Source organism: Leptodactylus fuscus, chromosome 3 (assembly GCF_031893055.1).
Source record: "Leptodactylus fuscus isolate aLepFus1 chromosome 3, aLepFus1.hap2, whole genome shotgun sequence".
Taxonomy (NCBI): domain Eukaryota; kingdom Metazoa; phylum Chordata; class Amphibia; order Anura; family Leptodactylidae; genus Leptodactylus; species Leptodactylus fuscus.
This window is the reverse complement of record NC_134267.1, coordinates 24,424,399-24,446,034: the sequence shown is the minus strand read 5'-3', so window position 1 is coordinate 24,446,034 and position 21,636 is coordinate 24,424,399. Positions and strand designations below refer to the sequence as shown.

The 21,636-nt window shown below is 45.8% G+C and overlaps 1 protein-coding gene across 1 annotated transcript in view; it reads left to right on the top strand.

Annotated features, from left to right (window-relative positions):
- The window catches only part of BABAM2 (BRISC and BRCA1 A complex member 2), a 106,037-nt gene that overhangs the window by 24,742 nt on the left and 59,659 nt on the right, over window positions 1–21,636 (top strand). The window contains exon 7 of the mRNA XM_075267209.1: window positions 15,069–15,178. Within this exon, the coding sequence (XP_075123310.1) occupies window positions 15,069–15,178 (110 nt within the window). The remainder of the gene's footprint in view (window positions 1–15,068; window positions 15,179–21,636) is intronic.

Below are 21,636 nucleotides of genomic sequence, written 5' to 3'. Positions count from 1 at the left end.
TGTATTCTCAGTGATGTCACCGCTGATCTCTAGTATATGGATAGGCTGTATTCTCAGTGATGTCACCGCTGATCTCTAGTATAGGGATAGGCTGTATTCTTAGTGATGTCACCGCTGATCTCTAGTATAGGGATAGGCTGTATTCTTAGTGATGTCACCGCTGATCTCTAGTATATAGATAGGCTGTATTCTCAGTGATGTCACCGCTCTAGTATTGTATTTACCCTATACCTCAGGCTGGCTGTGACTTGTAGTCCGCTGCGTCTTTCCGCTGTCTCTTAGTGAGATGGATATCTTACACTTCTATAGATCATGTGACTTGGACGTCTTCTCTCCGTGGCGGTGACATCTTAATGTTGTGCGTCAATTGTCCCTGTGAAATAGTTTCTAATTAATTACTTTCTCCGGGCCCCGCCCCCGCTGCCGCTGATGGGATTTGTCAGGCACAAGAGCTAATTGGCTGTTATTGATGTGAGATTCACGGTCAGTCTAGTGACAGCGCAGAGAGCTGGCAGTGCCGACCGCTCGTTAATTGCCGCATCCCGATAAGGACTAATTAGCCGCAGATTAATCTTTTCCCGGTGTTTATTTTGCAGTTTTGTTCTTGATCCCGTCTACATGTGGCATAAAGGAACAGAAATCTGCTTATTATAGTATTCCCGCCGCTGCACCGATCGGATAGTCCACAAATTCCCGTAATCTGGCTAGTAGTAAAGATTCTGGGCTAATAAAATGGATTTCCTAAGTCGCTCAAAGTTAGGGGGGAATGTTATAAATAGTTAAAGGGGAAAGGCCGCAAATAATATCTACTGCCCTGTTTATAGGATTAACAGCTGATCGGTGGGGTCTGAACACCAAGGACCCTACCCCCACCGATCCTGAGAATAGATAGATAGGTTACTGTCACCAGGACCCGCATATCACCCCAGCCCTGCAGATAGATAGGTTACTGTCACCAGAAACAGCATATCACCCCAGCCCTGCAGATAGATAGGTTACAGTCACTAGAACCAGTCTATCACCCCAGCCCTGCAGATAGATAGGTTACTGTCACCAGACCCAGCATATCACCCCAGTCCTGCAGATAGATAGGTTACTGTCACCAGAAACAGCATATCACCCCAGCCCTGCAGATAGATAGGTTAGTGTCACCAGAACCAGCATATCACCCCAGCCCTGCAGATAGATAGGTTAGTGTCACCAGAACCAGCATATCACCCCAGCCCTGCAGATAGATAGGTTACTGTCACCAGAACTATTGATCTTCCCACTATCTCTGGCTGGGTGTTTGACAGCTCAATGACATTGCGTGACTGGCAGCAGTTTCCTCTCGTGCTGCGGCTTGTAACCAGTGTCATTACTGTAATGTGGAGCTGAAACTATTGAGTGCACCGCAAGGAATGCCGAGGAATAATTGCAGGGTAGTCGTCTCTCTGCGCTTTCATCCTTCTTCTTAGCACGGCACAGAAACATTGTCACTGCTGGAATCCAGGACTTAACACAGGGGGGTGACAGTAAAAGGCAGTCCATCTGATGTACATTCACTGTGCAGGTTGATACACATTGTTATGTTCCCTGTTATCAGTCAGTTCAGTCCAATGAGAGGCTGCCTATAATATGTATAGTGACAGGAAGTGCTGAAAGATTCCTAACCCTAATTTATCACCAGTGCTGGCATCCATAGGCAATATATTCTTGTAAATAGGAGTAGTATTATAGTAGTTATATTCTTGTACATAGGGGGCAGTATTATAGTAGTTATATTCTTGTACATAGGAGCAGTATTATAGCAGTTATATTCTAGTACATAGGAGCAGTATTATAGTAGTTATATTCTTGTACATAGGAGCAGTATTATAGTAGTTATATTCTTGTACATAGGGGGCAGTATTATAGTAGTTCTATTCTTGTACATAGTAGTATTATAGTAGTTCTATTCTTGTACATAGGGCAGTATTATAGTAGTTATATTCTTGTACATAGTAGTATTATAGTAATTCTATTCATGTACATAGGAGCAGTATTATAGTAGTTATATTCTTGTACATAGTAGTATTATAGTAGTTCTATTCTTGTACATAGGGCAGTATTATAGTAGTTCTATTCTTGTACATAGTAGTATTATAGTAGTTCTATTCTTGTACATAGGGCAGTATTATAGTAGTTATATTCTTGTACATAGGAGCAGTATTATAGTAGTTCTATTCTTGTACATAGGAGCAGTATTATAGTAGTTCTATTATTGTACATAGGAGGTTATATTATAGTAGATATATTCTTGTACATAGTAGTATTATAGTAGTTCTATTCTTGTACATAGTAGTATTATAGTAGTTCTATTCTTGTACATAGGGCAGTATTATAGTAGTTATATTCTTGTACATAGGAGTAGTATTATAGTAGTTCTATTCTTGTACATAGGAGTAGTATTATAGTAGTTCTATTCTTGTACATAGGGCAGTATTATAGTAGTTATATTCTTTTACATAGGAGCAGTATTATAGTAGTTATATTCTTGTACATAGGTGGTAGTATTATAGTAGTTATATCCTTGTATATAGGAGCAGTATTATGATTTCTGTAGATTATCATGTAATATTTTCATACTATGTTATAGTCTATAGTGAGTGGAGTTGCTTTTTAATGTATGTATAGATTTGGGTTTTTGGACTCCCCCTTGCTATTATTTTCTCCTTCTTCTTCTTCAGGGTCTCTCCTTCCTCCTCTTCATTGAAGTACATTTTGGTACATGCGGAGTGGTCATTAGTTTGTTGATCTCGGGGCCTTTATAAGTGGAGTTATTAATCTCTCTGGCTGGGGCCGTCGCTCATTTGCAGACTTGCGGGTTCCCAGTAATTGTCTCAGTATGTTCGGCTTTATTACAGGGTAAACATTGATGTCTCCTTTCTGCAGTCTCTATTGTGTACAGAGGTGAATAGAAGGGCCTTGTATAATAACCCTTTCAGAGTGAACTTTTGACGTGCTGCAGGTGTGATAATACAGGGTGGTGTTATAGAGTACATGTATTATATATTCCAGAGCCGCGCCTTGCTGCAGCCGGGTATATGTGTATCGTATACAGATGGCAATAGTTTGGGTTACTTTATTATTATCCATGTCCCATATTAGACTTGCAGCATACCCCATAATATGTATTCAGGGTCCAAAATGTTGGTGGAGCAGCAGCCTATCACTTGGATATAGCTCAGGTTGACGCATTGGACTAAGCCATGTACTGGGATGATATGGCTTTGTTGTAGCAGTCAATATAAAATGTTTACAGCTATTCCTTCCTATGCCTATTCCTTCATATTCAACATCCACTACCGTATTCTGAAAATCTGCTAATCCTCAGTGATCCTTCCATTCCAATAGAAAAATAATAAGGAGAACCTTCACTATAGCCCTTCCTGGACCTTTCATACAGTGACATTACAATATATCACTTCATTGGCTTTAGAGTATCAGAAAGTCACAGTTACTGGCAGTGAGGAGGGAGGAGAGGGTGCAAAGTCCAGTCTATGGTATGACGGACCAGATCACAAATGCCACCTGCATCTGAATAAGAAGATTATTTTCTTTACTCTGAAAGGTTGTGGAACTTGTAGAAGGTTTTGGTCAGATTGTTCAGTGTGTCACTAATTTGAAAGCTCTTCTAACCCCCACTGATCCATCATTTCCAGCAGAAACCAAATATGGAGAATCTTCTCTACAGTCCTTCCTGGACCTTTCATACAGTGTCACAATGTAGCACTTCATTGGCTTTAGAGTTATAAGTATCTCAAATAATTCACACTATTACTGGCAAACAGGAGTGAGGAGAAGAAGTGGTGACATCCAGTCTAGGTTATGAATAGACCAGGCGGGCCCTCTATAAAGACCTCCCATATGGCTAAGTCTCTTCTGTTGTACATCAGGAGAGAAGAAATGTCTGTCCTGGGCACATTTATGTCACCTGGAGGTTTAGGAACATGTGAGAGATTTTGGTCATATCATGAATTGTGTTCAGTGTAGCAGTGATCTATTGATTCCTATAGAAAAAGAATAAGTTGGACCTTCACTACTGCCCTTCCTGGACCTTTCATACAATGACATTACAATTGGATCTTGAGTGTAAGAATCGGAAACGACTCGCTCTGTTACTGGCAGAGAGGAGGGAGAAGGAGAGGTTGCAAAGTTGTACCTGGGGTATAGTGGGACCAGGTGACCCCCCCCCAACCCCCCCGCCCCTTCCCTATTGAGACCTTCCATATTATAAATGGAGAGTCGTCTGTTTTTCCCCGTCTGAGCACATAAGGGTTTAGGACCTTGTGGGATGTTTTGGTTAGATCTATCTTGTGTGTTCTGGGTTATATATGAAGCCCCGAAGCTGTGATATTCTGTACAGTTTCTGTGGTCGCCTCGGGTCCCTGTAATCCAATGAGACAGAAAACAGACATTGTGTACACCGGAGACTCATCTGATAGGATTACAGACAACTTTGTTCCAGAAATTACCTTTCCCCGTTTTGCTTATATGGTTAAGATCTCCCCATCATAAGTCCTATAAATCCTGTGACTTCCGCCTTCAGTTTCTGTAATTGTTTAGATACTTGAAGCTTTACAGTCTGGGTGGTAAAAGATGAGATCATGTCCCGATCATCACAGAGCAATATGACATGGCTCTGAGTACAGAGGTAGAGGGGCTGCACATTAGTATCATCTCTTAGATAGGTATATTCTGTGATGTCACCGCTGATCTCTGGTATATGGATAGGCTGTATTCTCAGTGATGTCACCGCTGATCTCTAGTATAGGGATAGGCTGTATTCTCAGTGATGTCACCGCTGATCTCTAGTATAGGGATAGGCTGTATTCTCAGTGATGTCACCGCTGAACTCTAGTATAAGGATAGGCTGTATTCTCAGTGATGTCACCGCTGATCTCTAGCATAGGGATAGGCTGTATTCTCAGTGATGTCACCGCTGATCTCTAGTATAGGGATAGGCTGTATTCTCAGTGATGTCACCGCTGATCTCTGGTATATGGATAGGCTGTATTCTCAGTGATGTCACCGCTGATCTCTAGTATATGGATAGGCTGTATTCTCAGTGATGTCACTGCTGATCTCTAGTATAGGGATAGGCTGTATTCTCAGTGATGTCACCGCTGATCTCTAGTATAGGGATAGGCTGTATTCTCAGTGATGTCACCGCTGAACTCTAGTATATGGATAGGCTGTATTCTCAGTGATGTCACTGCTGATCTCTAGTATATGGATAGGCTGTATTCTCAGTGATGTCACCGCTGATCTCTAGTATATGGATAGGCTGTATTCTCAGTGATGTCACCGTAGAGCTCTAGTATATAGATAGGCCGTATTCTCAGTGATGGCACCGCTGATCTCTCGTACATTGATAGGCTGTATTCTCAGTGATGTCTTTGGGATTTTACGCTTTCCCCAATTCCCGCTGTCCATCATGTTGCTCCATTGTAGCTCAGCATTCCCTGGGCTCCAGTCTCAGGCTGATATCTGTAGATAATCTCCGGCCTTATCTATGGTATATACTGTACACCTGTATACTTCACCAGACACCAGTGATAAGCGCTGTAATTTTCCATTACAACTTATAGGAGTATTTGTCGTTGTCATGGGGCAGACCACAAGGCACGAGGTATTTCACGGAGCGGAGATTTCCTGGCATTCGATATTGTTAAAGGAGTTGTGAACAAAAACACTTTTTTAACGTCCACACAAATCTTGAAGATTGACAGAATGTCTCTACAAACAGCGCGAAGACCGTCTGTACACATTGCAGGAACGGTCCCAGAGATGCCTGTCCCGACATAAAGAACATTACTTTCCCCGACTCAGCTGTCTGCTGTCAATTCCAGACCCGTGCACTGTGCAGATCTGATGGCTGTAACAGCTGATCAGTGGGGGTACTGAGTGTTGGATCCCTCCAGTAATCAACCCATTTAAAGGGAGTGTTCCAGCAGACGCCAGCTATTCTGGTGACAGTAACCTATCTATCTGCAGCACTGGGGTGATATGCTGGTTCTGGTGACAGTAACCTATCTATCTGCAGCACTGGGGTGATATGCTGGTTCTGGTGACAGTAACCTATCTATCTGCAGGGCTGGGGTGATATGCTGGTTGTGGTGACACTAACCTATCTATCTGCAGGACTGGGGTGATATGCTGGTTCTGGTGACAGTAACCTATCTATCTGCAGGGCTGGGGTGATATGCTGGGTCTGGTGACAGTAACCTATCTATCTGCAGGGCTGGGGTGATATGCTGGTTCTGGTGACAGTAACCTATCTATCTGCAGGGCTGGAGTGATATGCTGGTCCTGGTGACAGTAACCTATCTATCAGCAGGGCTGGAGGGATATGCTGGTTCTGGTGACACTAACCTATCTATCTGCAGGCCTGGGGTGATATGCTGGTTGTGGTGACACTAACCTATCTATCTGCAGGACTGGGGTGATATGCTGGTTCTGGTGACAGTAACCTATCTATCTGCAGGGCTGGGGTGATATGCTGGGTCTGGTGACAGTAACCTATCTATCTGCAGGGCTGGGGTGATATGCTGGTTCTGGTGACAGTAACCTATCTATCTGCAGGGCTGGGGTGATATGCTGGTTCTGGTGACAGTAACCTATCTATCTGCAGGGCTGGGGTGATATACTGTGGTCTGGTGACACTAACCTATCTATCTGCAGGGCTGGGGTGATATGCTGGTTCTGGTGACAGTAACCTATCTATCTGCAGGGCTGGGGTGATATGCTGGTTCTGGTGACACTAACCTATCTATCTGCAGGGCTGGGGTGATATGTTGGTTCTGGTGACACTAACCTATCTATCTGCAGGGCTGGGGTGATATGCTGGTTCTGGTGACAGTAACCTATCTATCTGCAGGGCTGGGGTGATATGTTGGTTCTGGTGACACTAACCTATCTATCTGCAGGGCTGGGGTGATATACTGTGGTCTGGTGACACTAACCTATCTATCTGCAGGGCTGGGGTGATATGCTGGTTCTGGTGACAGTAACCTATCTATCTGCAGGATATAAAATGTTTTTATACAGAGAGTGACATCCCCTACATACCTAATACTTCTCACAGCTGAGGGTTTGCTACAATTGTATACTATGTACAATATCCCCTATGAACAACTAAGCAAGTTTCTCTGCTTGTTACAATGTATCAGTCTGACCTTGTTATTTTCCACAGAATTGCCTACATTGGATACAATTGTACCATTCACCCGGCAATCCCCAGGTGTGAGCAGAGCCATATTCCCTGTGATATCCCCTATGGGAATGCTATTGAAGTATATAGGGCTAGATTCATATTTCCATAGGAGACTCCATGACAGATTCTGCCTAAAATCAGCAGAGAGATCACCGACAGGCGCTGTTATAGTCTGTGGGGTCCGCGGCTAACCGCTTTATTAGTAGACGGGTTCGCCGTCCTTTGGGCGTACGTGGGGGCCAATGCTAGTCTAGTGTCAGTCTAGTGTACGCGGGTTTTCCGGCCATCAGTAAGGGCTGAACTTTGGTCTGAGCGTTACATAGAAATCTCTTCTCTTATCAGTAGAATACTTGTCCTCAGATGACGGATTAGTTCTTCCCACTGCTCTGTCTTAAAGGAGACCTGACAGAAGGAATAAAGAAAGTCCCTGCAGTGTTTGTGAAATAGAAGTCGGATCTTTAATATCTGATTTATAGGCTGAGATATAATTGATAGAAGTTACAGGCCCAAAGCCTGAGGCTGCACTACTGATAGATTCTCAAGACATGTCGTTTAAGATTTCCTTTAGGTTCCTTGATGTCACTGAGGCGTTGTGAGGATCCAGATCTATGATTTCTTTTATTTAACACCTGGAGGATGCGGGAACACAGATGTGACATCACTGCGGGGCAGATCGCGCCAGAATCCTTTAGTTTTTCACCACATCTAGTAAATGGTTTTTCCACCTTTACCTCAAAATTGGCTCTGGACAGGGAAGGGGTTAAATAAATGGTGATGCTGACCTTTGTATTGGCCTCTGATTCTTGTTGATGGATCCCTCAATGTAGTTTGTGGGGTCCCCTGGTGGCTGAAGTGGACAGGAGCGGGGCTCGGTGAATTGTATTAACTGGCTGATACCTGTGAGTATAATTCAATAGGTACCCACAATGCAACCCAGAGCCGTGGGGCCCGCCTGATCTCTGGGGCCAAATCCATTCTTGCCGATAGGGGTCACCCAACCACATAGGGCACCCCAATGAAGCTTCTCTCTATGTCCCCTACAATCACAGCTCCACTATGTAACCTCCGGCCCCCACAATAGGGACTATAATAGGGGCCTATAATCCCAGACTGTGCACACTGAGCTCTGCTACATCTGTCATCACTGGGGTTAATCGTTCCTGTTCGCTCCACACACAGCCGGGATCACCGTGACAGTTTTGATCGGATAATTGGCGAAATATTTTAACCCTGCGAGATAATTGCCTCTTCTAGGGGCGCAGTTACCGCCTAATCCCCTGTGACGGGCCCAGATTAGGAGCCTCCTGGGACGACCATAAAGTTTTCCGTTTGCTTCTTTGTGGTGATCCTGGGACGAGGCGCTGGCCAAATCCTCCTCCTTGCCGCAGCCCTGATGACAGGAGGACATGTTTGTGTCTTTCTCCTCCTTTGATCATGGAGAATTGTTTTTACAAGCTCTGAGAAGAATCTGTCGCCGGATCTACAAAGTTTTAGGTTTCTTTTCCCTTTTTTTTTTTTTTTTTTTTTTTTTTTTTTACCACATAGTGAGATGAACAAAAAGTTATTACATTGTGAACAGGACTGGATAAACAGAGACGGCACCACACGTGTCCTTACAGGCTGTTTGCGGTATTACAGCTCTGCCCGTACACTTTAAAGGCATCCTATCATTAAAACACATTTTTTTTCTGGTTGACACATAGGAATAGCCTTAAGAAAGACTATTCTTCTCCTACCTTTAGATGTCTTCTCCGCGCTGCCGTTCCGTTGAAATCACGGTTTTCGCCGGTATGCAAATGAGTTCTCTCGCAGCACTGGAGACAGGCCCCAGCGCACAAACAGCACTGGGGGCGTCCCCAACTCTGCGAGGGAACTCTCCAGCGCCACCTCCATCTTCTTCAAAAACGTCCTCTTCATGCGTCTTCTTCTGGCGCAGGTGGTCAAACTTTTAGGCCTCGGGCAGAGCCGACTGCGCAGTCGCCGCAGTCTTGTGGCCACAGGCATGCGCAGTCGGCTCTGCCCGACGCCTACAAGTTTGACCACCTGCGCCTGAAGAAGACGCATGAAGAGGATGTTCCTGAAGAAGATGGAGGCGGCGCTGGAGAGTTCCCTCGCAGAGTTGGGGACGCCCCCAGTGCTGTTTGAGTGCTGGGGCCTGCCCCCAGTGCTGCGAGAGAACTAATTTGCATACCGTCGAAAACTGGGATTTCTACGGAATGGCAGCGCAGAGAAGAATAGCCTTTCTTAAGGCTATTCCTACGTGTCAACCAGAAAAAAAAGTGTTTTAATGATAGGATCCCTTTAATGAAGGGCTGTGGAGTCAGGTGGTCGAAGCTCCGACTCTGACTACTCTGATTCTCCACAGATCGACTCCGACTCCTTCTGTGGTCAGATAGAAATGGCAAAGGAGAATCTAGTGAGAGAATTCCTAAGAAAGTCAAAATGTAACAAACAATGTATCTAATTCATTATATAATGGATCTAACTCAATTTACGGTGTTATACAATGTATCCAATTCATTATATAATGGATCTAACTCAATGTACAGTGTATCTAACTCATTGTATGGTGTTATACAATGTATCCAATTCATTATATAATGGATCTAACTCATTATACAATGCCTATAATTCTATAATATAACTAAAAGTGATTCTTTCTTCCTATTCCTGCTCCACCCGGAATGGACTCGGCCTCCACAGCGCAGCATTAAATGGGTTTTCCACAAAAGTTACCCCCTGTCCGACCTCTCAGACCCCACTGATCAGGAAATAGCTGAAGTACAGGCCATGGCTCTCTCCGACACTCCCATTGAAATGAATGGAGCCGTGTGCACTGGTGGACCCCACTGATATGTAACACATCTTATGGATGGGGGATAATGACCGTATAATGACTTATATCTCCATCCATTATAAAACATGCCAAGGGGTACCAGCAGTGAGACACCAGTAGTGTTAGGACCCCCTAATAATAAATAGGGGAACCAGTGGTAGACCACCAGTATGGTTGATATGCCCTATTAATGAGTGGGGGCCATCAGTAGGATTAGGATCACTTTATAAGCGGCGGGAGACCATCAGTAGGACCACCAGTTATCACACACTTGAGGATATCCCGTGTGCTGACCATAGTCCTGTCACACATGCAATACTAAGGAAATCCTGAAAACCTGACCCATCCACAGAAAGGTCGCCCCATCCGTCCCTCCCCGCCGCTCATCTGCCCGTAGCATGGCTCCGTGATTCATGGCGAGTCCCGTCAGGTAACTCCACATAACCCCATCCAAGCTGTAACCACAAGCGGCTGCCGTGCCAAGTCTAAATATAGAGCTACAAACACCGCGGGAGGAAACCGAAGGTGGGAAATGTGTCATGACTTTAATAAGTAAATAAATCCTCCGCTGGATTTGGCTGTCGCACTCGCGTTTTAATGCTAAGAATGTTGAAACATCACCTAGCGCGTTACGTTTATTTGCTATTACAGCTTTATTTTTAGAATCCCCCTCTGTTTAGTTGACTTTACCACTAATATCCCAGCTGAGACTTCATTCTGTCTTTAAAGGGTTAATGTCAGAGATGGAAATACCCTTTAAGGATTGGTCATTGTCATTGTTGGTATTAATAAATAAATACAAATAAGTTGTTGTCACTGACATTCTGGACAAGGCAGTGACTGAAAACATGGGAGTAAGGGAGGAGGGGTATGGTGCTGCAGTTTTAGAGCTGACACTGGAGGGTTTTGCTGCTACAGTCTCTCGGCTATCACTGTAGATAGGAAGACTATTCTGCTGCAGTCTCTCAGCTGTCACTGGATGGAGGAAGGGTATGCTGCTGCAGTCTCAGCTGTTGCTGGACCGAGGGGGGGTATGCTGCTGCAGTGTCAGCTGTTTCTGGAATGAGGAGGGTTTATGCTTCTGCAGTCTCAGCTTTTGCTAGAGGGAGGAGGGGTATGCTGCTGCAGACTTGACTGTTGCTGGAGGGAGTAGGGGTATGCTGCTGCAGTCTCTCAGCTATCAGAGGAGGGGTATGCTGCTGCAGTCTCAGCTGTTGCTGCAGGGAGGAGAGGTATACAGCTGCAGTCTTAGCTGTTGCTGGAGGGAGGAGGGATATGCTGCTGCAGTCTCTCAGCTATCAGAGGAGGGGTATGCTGCTGCAGTCTCAGCTGTTGCTGCAGGGAGGAGAGGTATACAGCTGCAGTCTTAGCTGTTGCTGGAGGGAGGAGGGATATGCTGCTGCAGTCTCTCAGCTATCAGAGGAGGGGTATGCTGCTGCAGTCTCAGCTGTTGCTGCAGGGAGGAGAGGTATACAGCTGCAGTCTTAGCTGTTGCTGGAGGGAGGAGGGATATGCTGCTGCAGTCTCAGCTTTTGTTGGAGGGAGGAGAGAAATGCTTCTACATTTTCAGCTGACGCTGGAGGGAGGAGGGGTATGCTGCTGCAGTCCCTCTGACTAAATTATTGCCAAAAGGCTAATGTAGTCATTGACTGAAGACATAGAAGACAGTGGGGAGAGAGGGGTGCTGTTGTACTCTCTCTGCCTCGTCCATCACTAAAATGCTGGTCTAGTCAGTGACTAAAGAGGCTGAAGAGTAGGGGAGGAGCGTGCAGCTGCTGTCTCTCTGTCACTGAAAAGCTAGTCAATGACCAAGGAGACAATAGAGAGAGGGAGGAGGGGGATGCTACTGCAGTGTCTGCCTAATCCTTTGTATGCTGTGAGGTGGGAGGCTGCTCCACAACAGGAAGAGACCACACACAGCACAGCTATATCGAATAATGTAAATGAAAGGAAATCACCCAAAATATTATTCCCCTCTCCCCATGTAGAATACATGTACACTTGGTGGGTTCTGCTCATCTTGCAGATAGTTGACTCTTAACCCATCCATACTTTGTATTCTGACTAGTGCACGATCTGTGGGGGTGGAGCAAGAGACAGATTTTTTTAAAAAAACACCAAAGAAAGGATACTTGTGTGAGACCCCGCCCCCACAGACCCAGCACTAGGTAACCCAAGCCCCTACTAACCCTGCACTAAATAACCCAAGCCCCCGTGGGCCCTGCACTAAATAACCCAAGCCCCTGCTGACCCTGCACTAGATAACCCAAGCTCCCACTAACCCGGCACTAAATAACCCAAGCCCCCACAGACCCCGCACTAGATAGCCCAAGCCCCCGCGGACCCTGCATTAGAGAACACAGCGGCTCTACCTAGAGCATTAAAGTCTAAAAAGGTTTGGAATTTCATTGAATAGTTGCATTACTTAAGATGTCGGTGGCTGTGGGGGGTTTCGGGGTCACACGTGGCGGATATCAGCACGGCACAGGACATGGGGTTTGTTTTGTTCCGGTCAGATCTGGCAGGATCCCTATCTGGCTGCCGGTCACAGGCCTGGATTCCAGCTCTGGTGACTGTGTGCAGCAGATGTTGCAGTGCCCGGGAGCAGGCGCCTGCCTGACACTAATCCCCGTTTCCAGTAAGTAGGGAGCTGTCTTCCAGTAGGTGGGATTAGTCCTGAGATCACAGTGCCCATGTCTGTGCTATACATTAACCTCATCATTACAGGCAGGTCAGCCAGAGGTCACAGACACGGTAGGCACCATTATGTAGTACTCCAGAGCATCGCTCCATGGTGAACAGACACCTACTATATCATTATACTCAGTGATTTATACTTGTGTTGTCTTCTGCTCCAGTCACATTCAAAGCTTTGGTTCTAAGGGCTATTGTATCTTCTTGATGCCCCCTGTTGGCAAACAGATATTAGGCACATATGAGATGTCACATGTACAATAGATATGAAATATAAGAGATATATTGGACAGATATGAAATATTATAGATATGATAAGTCATTAGATATCAAATAGACATGACATATTAGACAGATATGATATATGTTGGACAGATATGAAATACTATACATGGGACCTCGCACATATAAGAGTCATTAGATATGAGCTATTATAGACAGATATCAAATAGATATGAAGTATTAGACAAATACAAGAGATATAAGTTATTAGATATGAGATATTAGACAGATAGGAGATATTAGATATGTCAGATATGAGGTATTACATATCAGATATGAGACAGATATGATTGTTTAGATATGACAGATATGATATATTTCATATGACATATTAGACACATATGAGACAGATATGATATATTAGATATGACATATTAGACACATATGAGACAGATATGATATTTTAGATATGACATACGTATGAGATATTAGACACACATTACATGAGCTATTAAATGAGATATTAGATACATAAGAGATATGAGATATAAGACTGATACAATTTATTTGGCAGATATAAGCTATGATATGTGAGATAAATGTGAAATAGAGCGAAGATATTAGACAGATATCAACTATTAGATATGAGATACATACGACGTGAATGTGAGGTGTAACACAGACATTTGTTGTTAGATACATATGAGATTTTAGTTATGAGAGGGATATAAGTACTTAGACGGATATGAGAGAGATATGAGATGTTAGCCAGATATAAGCTATTAGATGAGATATTAGACAGATATGATTATTTAGATATCACACATATGTGATAGATATGAGATATTAGACAGATAAGACATAGCTATGATATATTAGATTAATATTATGTGAAACATAAGATATTAGATGAGATAGTAGTTATATAGCAGATATACTTGAGATTCAAGACAGATATGATTTATTGCATTGATATAACATATCAGTTATTAGATAGATATGAGATATTAGATAGTTATCAGAGATATGAGATGCTAATTGTAGTATATTAGACAGATATTAGACATAAGATAGACAGACATACAGTGTCATTTGTCTTCCGTTGACCCCGTAGGGTACATTATATTTGCTGTGGGACACCATGTAAGAAGACTGTACTATATGCTGATATATGCCACCCCAGTGGAAGGCTATGTGACGCTCTTCTGCCCTTTGTCAGGTGGATGAGGTATATGCCTATGTTCACTATATACACCAGGATCTATCCGCTCATAGCCGCTCTCTTTCCTCCCTTTCCTATCCGCTGTCATATGTATTATAGCGGCTGTATGGGATTAGTGAGCTATGCAGCGTCTGTCTGGCCAGCACTAGTAGGAATGTATGACTGCATACCAGAAAGCCACAATGTGGCGGCATTAATCGTCTATATTACATACCTACTTGTATCACCATCATAATATCCTGTTACTGACATCATTGTTATTAGCTTAAGGCATATCTGCCAGGATCTATGTCTGATAGATATCTGTGATCTCATACACACGGCCTGTGACAAAGGCACACGGAAGAAAAGGTTGCGGAAACCTTTTCCGCCTTGTGAACATTCTGCGCGGCTAGCCATGACGGAACACTGATGCAGCATCGGCATTGTATCGCGGTATCCCGCTCCGAATGAATGGGCCTAAACAGGGGCGTGCCTCAAGCCGCGGACACCGCTACTAGCTAGCGAAAAAAAAGCAGGCCGTTTTTGCAGGCGTATTTTGAGGTGGATTCCGTGTCAAATCCGCCTGCAAAAAACTTAGTGTAAGGAGGTAATAAAGGAAATTATTATTTACAGAGACATAAAGAGATAGTTAGATAGGTGAAAGATACATGGATACCAAATATAGAGCGATAGGTGGATGTGAGGTAAATATGAGATATACAGTATATCATATCAATATATACTAGATATAGATGTAAGCTAAATGATAGATAGATAGATAGATAGATAGATAGATAGATAGATAGATAGATAGATAGATAGATAGATAGATAGATAATAGAAGACATTGGACAATGATCTCTTTATCTCTTCAGGACGCTAATGAGGACCCCGGAGAAGATGTCGCTTTGCTGTCGGTCAGCTTTGAAGACGCAGAAGCTACACAGGTGTTTCCCAAACTGTATCTGTCCCCCCGAGTCGAGCAGTAAGTACATCCAGTACCCCACCTAGAGGTCATTGTGATCATTCTGCATATTCCTGTGACTGCTCTGTTCTCTATAACTCTGATGTATTGGCCGAGCTGATGTGTAATACACGGGGAGAGTCAGAATAGTCGCCTGGGCCTGCCATGAAACAGGAGGGTCCTGAGACATCATCATAGACCAGGGTGGACAGAGCTATAGAAGGTTATGTCAGACTGCAGGAGACACACGAGGTGCACTCACATGTCATAGGTGGTTCTTTGGCACAACAACAACCTATTTGAGCAAGTAAAGCTGCAGTATAAAGAATGGTGAAATGTAGAGCAACATTATGAGAATGTTATAACTACCCCAGGCATAGTTGTGATTTAAAAGGGGCCTTCTACTTCCTCCAGCTCTTTTCATCCTTTTATGGCCGCCCCTCCAATGATTCTGGCACACTTGGAATTTTAATTCCCACCGTTCCTGAGCAATCGATGCTGTTGGTTTTGGTGCCTGATATTATAACTAGGCTCCCTAATGTCTAGTGGGTGGTGTCGGGAAGAGCAGACAAGGGGCGTGACTCAGAGCTCTGATACTGTCTGCCTCTGATTGGTTCTGTGAGTCACGCCACCTGCTCCTCCCTGACACCACCTACTGGACATTAGGGAGTCTAGTTATCATATCATGCACCAAAACTAACTGTACTTGTTGCTCAGGAATGGTGGGGACTAGAGAAAAAATTCCAACTGCGTCAGAATCAGCGGATGGATGGAAAGAGGTGGAAGTGGAGAAAGTTCTATTTAAAGGAGCCATGCTAAAATCCTGAAGGAAATAAGTAGTGGGTGAGTGTCTCACACAGGCTCGGTGACTTACCTGTGGGGCTTTCTAGGACCGCGGCTCTGCTGCTTTCACCATTGTTAGTGGAGCCATAAATCTTCTGGGTTACTGGACTGCGGCTGTTCAGTAAGTCGAGGAGACATCATGTGCAGCCATTTTCTGAAGATTGTCATAAATCCTGCTACAACCGCAGAGAACAAAGGCCGTTCTTGTGTAAGCGGCTGTTTACGTGTTCCTCATAAGCCGCGTGGCTGCTGCTGGATAAACTCCCTGGTTAGATGTTCAGGGAAATGAGCATGTTACACGCCAGGTCCATCTATTAACTCTTCTTGTGCCAGCCCCCAGTGACTAATCCTATGTGTTCACTGATGCTGGGCCTCTGCATGTTCGACCTTTACTTACCCGGTGTGAGTGGGGTCTGGAGTAGGGGTACTCAGATAGTCTTCATAAAGGTCCACTTATCTAGGACTGCAAAGGGGTGAAGGTCCAGGCTGAACACCAACAGTAGACCCCAAGCTCCTTAATCTGTGTTACCCCAGAACCTTAACCTTTACCTCAACCCCTTTGCACCCCTAGACCATCAGTTATAACTTAACCCCTTCAAACCTCTAAACCATCAAGTATAATTACTTCAACCCTTTCACATCCCTAGTCCATCAGGTATACATACCTTGACCCCTTCACACCCCTAGACCATCAGGTATACTTACCTTAACCCCTTCGCTACCCTAGACCATCAAGTATACTTGCCTTAACCCCTTCACACCCCTAGACCATCAGGTATACTTACCTTAACCCCTTCACACCCCTAGACCATCAGCTGTATTTACCTTAACTTTTTCCCGGACTTGGGCCATCAAGAATTCTGGTATTAACCTCTTCACCACCATAGACCTCAAGAATATTCACATTAACTTTTTTACTTCCCCAGATCACCATGGATAGTAGTAAGACCTTTACTGGCATAGACCAGCATTAACCCCTTCACTGCACTAGACCTGGATGCTATATGGCCCGGTATATCTGGCTGCTTTATACTCTAGCTAGTTATTGGGGTGTTGTATGTTGCCCAGAATCGGGGCGCACCCCCAAGATCTCTGACTACCCCCATCATTAGCTGCAAAGGCTCAGTATCGGGCTGAAGCAGCCAACAATAAGGCCGTTGTGTCTTCCCATGATTCCCTGCGCTCTGGCTGGCACACTTCTCTCCCCCACACTGGCAGGCAGGCATTTGTGGGTTGCATCAATGTCATGAGATTGCTGCTTGCTGCTTTACCAGGGACTAGTGACGTCATTGAAGCACAGCGGGGGAGGCTGCTAAGTGGGGGGGGGAGCGGTCCGGGCCTTGATGATAACACCAGTCAGGAGCGGATCCTACACCACAACTTTTCCTTTTACTTTTCTCAGACATCATTTTATCCAGGATTGAAGATCATTCTGAATGTGCTGGGAGAGAACTACAAGTCTCAGCATGGCCGGTGTGCTTATCCTTAACTATGGACAATGGTTTTCTTCATGTTACAGGCCTCATTTACAAGGGAATTCCATTATATGACCCTGATCAGTAGAGGGGTTCTGTGTCCCCTGCGGAGTCAGAGGTTGTTTGAGGTCGGCTCCTCGTTGTCTCCGCTCCTTCCTTTTTCCATCTCTTCATACTATGAAGCGGCTGAGTAGTCACATGTCCTCGGGTGACCTGGAGCAGTGTGCATGCGTTCTTCATTCTTCTCCAAACTTCATGTATTAGTCTGAATTCACAACTGACTGTTCTTTACACGCGTAAGAAGATGACTCTTAACTACATGCAAGAAGTGCCTGCTGTGTGACTGCCCCCTAGAGGCCTTGTGTAACTACACACACGGGGTGCATGCTGTATGACTGCCCCCTAGGAGCCCCCTGTAACAACATCCAAGAAGTGCCTGCTGTATGACTGCCCCCTAGAGGCCTCCTGTAACTACACACGAGGGGTACATGCTGTGTGACTGCCCCCTAGAGGCCTCCTGTAACTACACACGAGGGGTGCCCACTGTATGTCTGCTAGGAGCCCCCCGTAACAACATACAAGAAGTGCCCTCTACATGACTGCCCCCTAGGGGACTTCTGTAACTACACACGAGAGTTGCCCACTGCATGGCTGCCCCCTAGAGGCCTCCTGTAACTACGCTCAAGGGGTGTCTGTTGTATGACCACCTTATAGGTGACTCCTGTAACTACATACAAGAAGTGTCTGCTGTACGACCGCCCCCTAGAGGCCTCCTGTAACTACACGCGAGGGGTGCCCTCTGCATGACTGCCCCCTAGAGGCCCCCTATAACTACACACGAGGAGTGCTTACTGTATAATTACCCCATAGGGGATTCCTGTAACTACACACGAGGGGTGACTGCTGAACTTGACTCCCATTCATGGATTGTTCTTCCATCAACCACTTTTGATTGGTGGTAACCCATACCTGGTACACCCCACAAGACCCGCCATCATGGAGATGCTCTGACCATGTCACCGCCGTCATCATCCAGTCTTTAGCATGCTCAGATTCTCACGCCTGCTCATGTTTCCTGCTTCCAACACATCACCTTTAAGAACTATCCCGGCATGGACATGACATGGCTCAGGCACCATTGTCACCGGGGTCTTATTGTTCTGGCTGATGGTGTTTGTCCTGCTGTAGTCGTCCTTGTTCTCGGAGACCATTACCCTCCTCCCCCCTATGTCTTTAAGGTCACCCAGCCCGGGCCCGAGGCTCGTGAATTCTCTTGGCACTAGGACTTTACGCTTTGCACATTTCGGATGAGATCAAAGTGAAACCACAAGAGATGAATTCCTTCCATCCATCGCAAGGAAAGTAAACAGGAATAATGCAGGGAGACTGGGAATAAAGTGGGGATCTGGCGGCTGCTCCCCTCGCGCTCGCCTGCGTCTTTTACGGGATTTAGGGAGATAATTGTATAATAAATATTGTCATGCTTGAGGGATATTTGCTGGGGATGAATATACAGCCGTGCACAGAACCATCTGGAAAGGGGGGGGGGGGGGCGACTTGCGTTTTCTGTTTTATCGAAATCTATGCTGTCAGATAGGCCTGCAGGGTCCGGGCCGCGCTGCGATCCCAGTCTGGGACGCCTTCCAGAAATGGTTTGCAGAAAGTACACTCAGCAGTTTTCTTCCCTGTCCTACAAGCTGGGAAACACAGGGCGCCACACCTTAAAATGTTTAGCTCCAGAGATCTGCTCCCCTCCCCCGCCGGCGCTTTCACCAGAAGTGGCCCAAAATTTCAGCAGGACGGTGACCCACAAAGGACGGAAGGCTCTCACCCACACCCAGCAGAATTCAGGGTGCTTCACAGCAGCGCTTCCTCTAGTTACTGCTATACAAGCAGTTCCCTAATACTTTCTATGGGCGACACTAGAGACCTATGGAGGGCGGGCGGGGAGCGGGATCGGGCCTGTAGGATCGGAGATGGCATCTATCCACAACTACATGGCTGTGCCTCTCTGAGCTACAGGAAAAGTCTAGCGGGGCTAGACCATATTATGTGTAGGGGGCCCTAAATGTACCCCACTAGCACATACCAGGGAAGGGGGACGGATTGATGGTAGAGTTCAGAGACCCAGTTTTTTGTCTGGAGAGGGGAACAGAGATGTCCGGTGGGGGCAGAAGAGTGGATGGAAGTGTTTGTAGATGGACAGAAGGTTCTGGAAGGGGTCAGAGGAGTCTGGAGAGGGGACAGAGGGTTTAGAAGAGGGGAAATAGGGAACTGAGGGGATACAGAGGAGATTAGAGGGGGGCAAAGGAGTTTGAAGGGGTACAGAGAGATCTGGAGGGGGATAGTGGGATCTGAAGGGCACAGAGGAGTCAGAGGAACCTGGAGATGGACAGAGGGATCTGGTTACAGTGGAGGCTGGGGGGACAAATTATCTGGAGGAGGAGCAGTGGGATCTGAAAGGCACAGATGAGTTTTTGGGGGCAGAGGGGTTTAGAGGGAACAGTGTAGTCTGAAAGGAACAGAGGGGTCCAAGGATCATAAGGGTTTTGGAGGGGCCTGAAGTGGGATAGAGTGGTCCAAAAGGTACCGAGGTGTCTGGAGGGGGACATAAGGGTTTGTAAGGGGTCTACAAGGGACAGAGGTTTTTGGCAGGGCACAGATCAGTCTGATAGCGGCTTTCTCCCCTCTTCCCACTAAGGGTAAGTTCACACGAGGTTTTTTGGGCAGGATTTTGAGGCCATATTCGCCTCAAAATCCTGAACAAAAAGACGGCTCCCTTTGAAATCAATCTTTGCTCCGTTTCCCGAAAAAAAGAAGCGACATGCTCATTCTTCAGGCGGATTCGCCTCGCGACATCCACCTGTAGACTCTCCCGACTAGGTCCATTCATTTGGGCCTAATCCGGAGCGGAGTACGCGACTGGAGGCCGGTATACTGCACTGCCATCAGGTTGCAGCTACCCGTATTTTGGCCTCTGCCTCTGTTTCCAGTCCAAAAAACCCCGTGTGAACTTACCCTAAGAACACAAGCACTCTCGGCTGGATATTATTGTGTATGGGGGAAGTCCATTGTGTCTTTACAAGAGGTTCTGCAGTAGAACATCCAAATGATATAGAACTATAATGGACTGTTTGTGAATGACCACCAATCCGGGTTGATGTCAGCACCCCGCTGTATGCCCCCAGTCCTAGCCATGACCTCAGGAACACCAGGCGTGAAGGAGTTAATGAGTAAACGTGTCCGGCGCCTCCGATCTCTTGCTGCAGATTTTCACTTATGTTTAGTTGCCGGGAAATCCCAGCAAAGCCCCAGACAAAGCGAAGGCTGTATACACAACAGGAGTCTGCTGGAACCAGAGCGGCCCTTTACTGGAAAGAGCAAATTCTGAACGGGGCGATATGGAACATTCTTTGTTGTTTTTAAAGCCTTGTCCACCGCTGACCGTCTGCCCAACAGAGGAGCCTGCCAGGAGGGATGACAGAGGCTTCTGTTCTGTCTCATGAACTCTCTGCACCCTCATCATCCTCTGACTACAACTCCCATTATGCGATCGGAGACCACCGCTCTAGTGATAGTCTGCCCCTTAGTATCATGTTAGTTCTGAGACCCCAGTGCAAAACCTCTACAGAACCCCAAATTATTTCCTTATCGTTTGTAGCGCTGCTGTTCCCCTGTGTTTCAGAGGGGCAATTGAAGGGGGTCTCCTTTGGGGCGACTACAACCTCTGCACCCCCATTGTTTGGAATAATATAGCCTGGCATTATCAATTACTAACCCTTGCCCGCAACTTCCTCTGCATGTTGTTGGCGTTGATGATCCGACTATATTCAACAAATTGCTGCCGTCGATGGTCTGCCTGCTCCAGCATTTCAGCAGCTCTCAAGGTGTCCTGCTGCTGAACTTGTTTCTCACACTGTGCCTGTGATAGTTCCGGCATCTGAGCACCTCACTGGAACGTCATACAATGAGTGTGTTGTTGGTGTTGATGATCTGCCTGCTCCGGCGTTTCGACAGCTGTCAAGCTGGCCTGGCGCTGAACTCGTTCCTCGCACTGTGTCCATGAGTGTTGTGGCATCTCAGCAGCTCGCTGGGATGCCATATAATGAGTGTGTTGTTAGTTGATGATCCCCCTCAGCTCTGCTTGAGGAGAACTCCAAT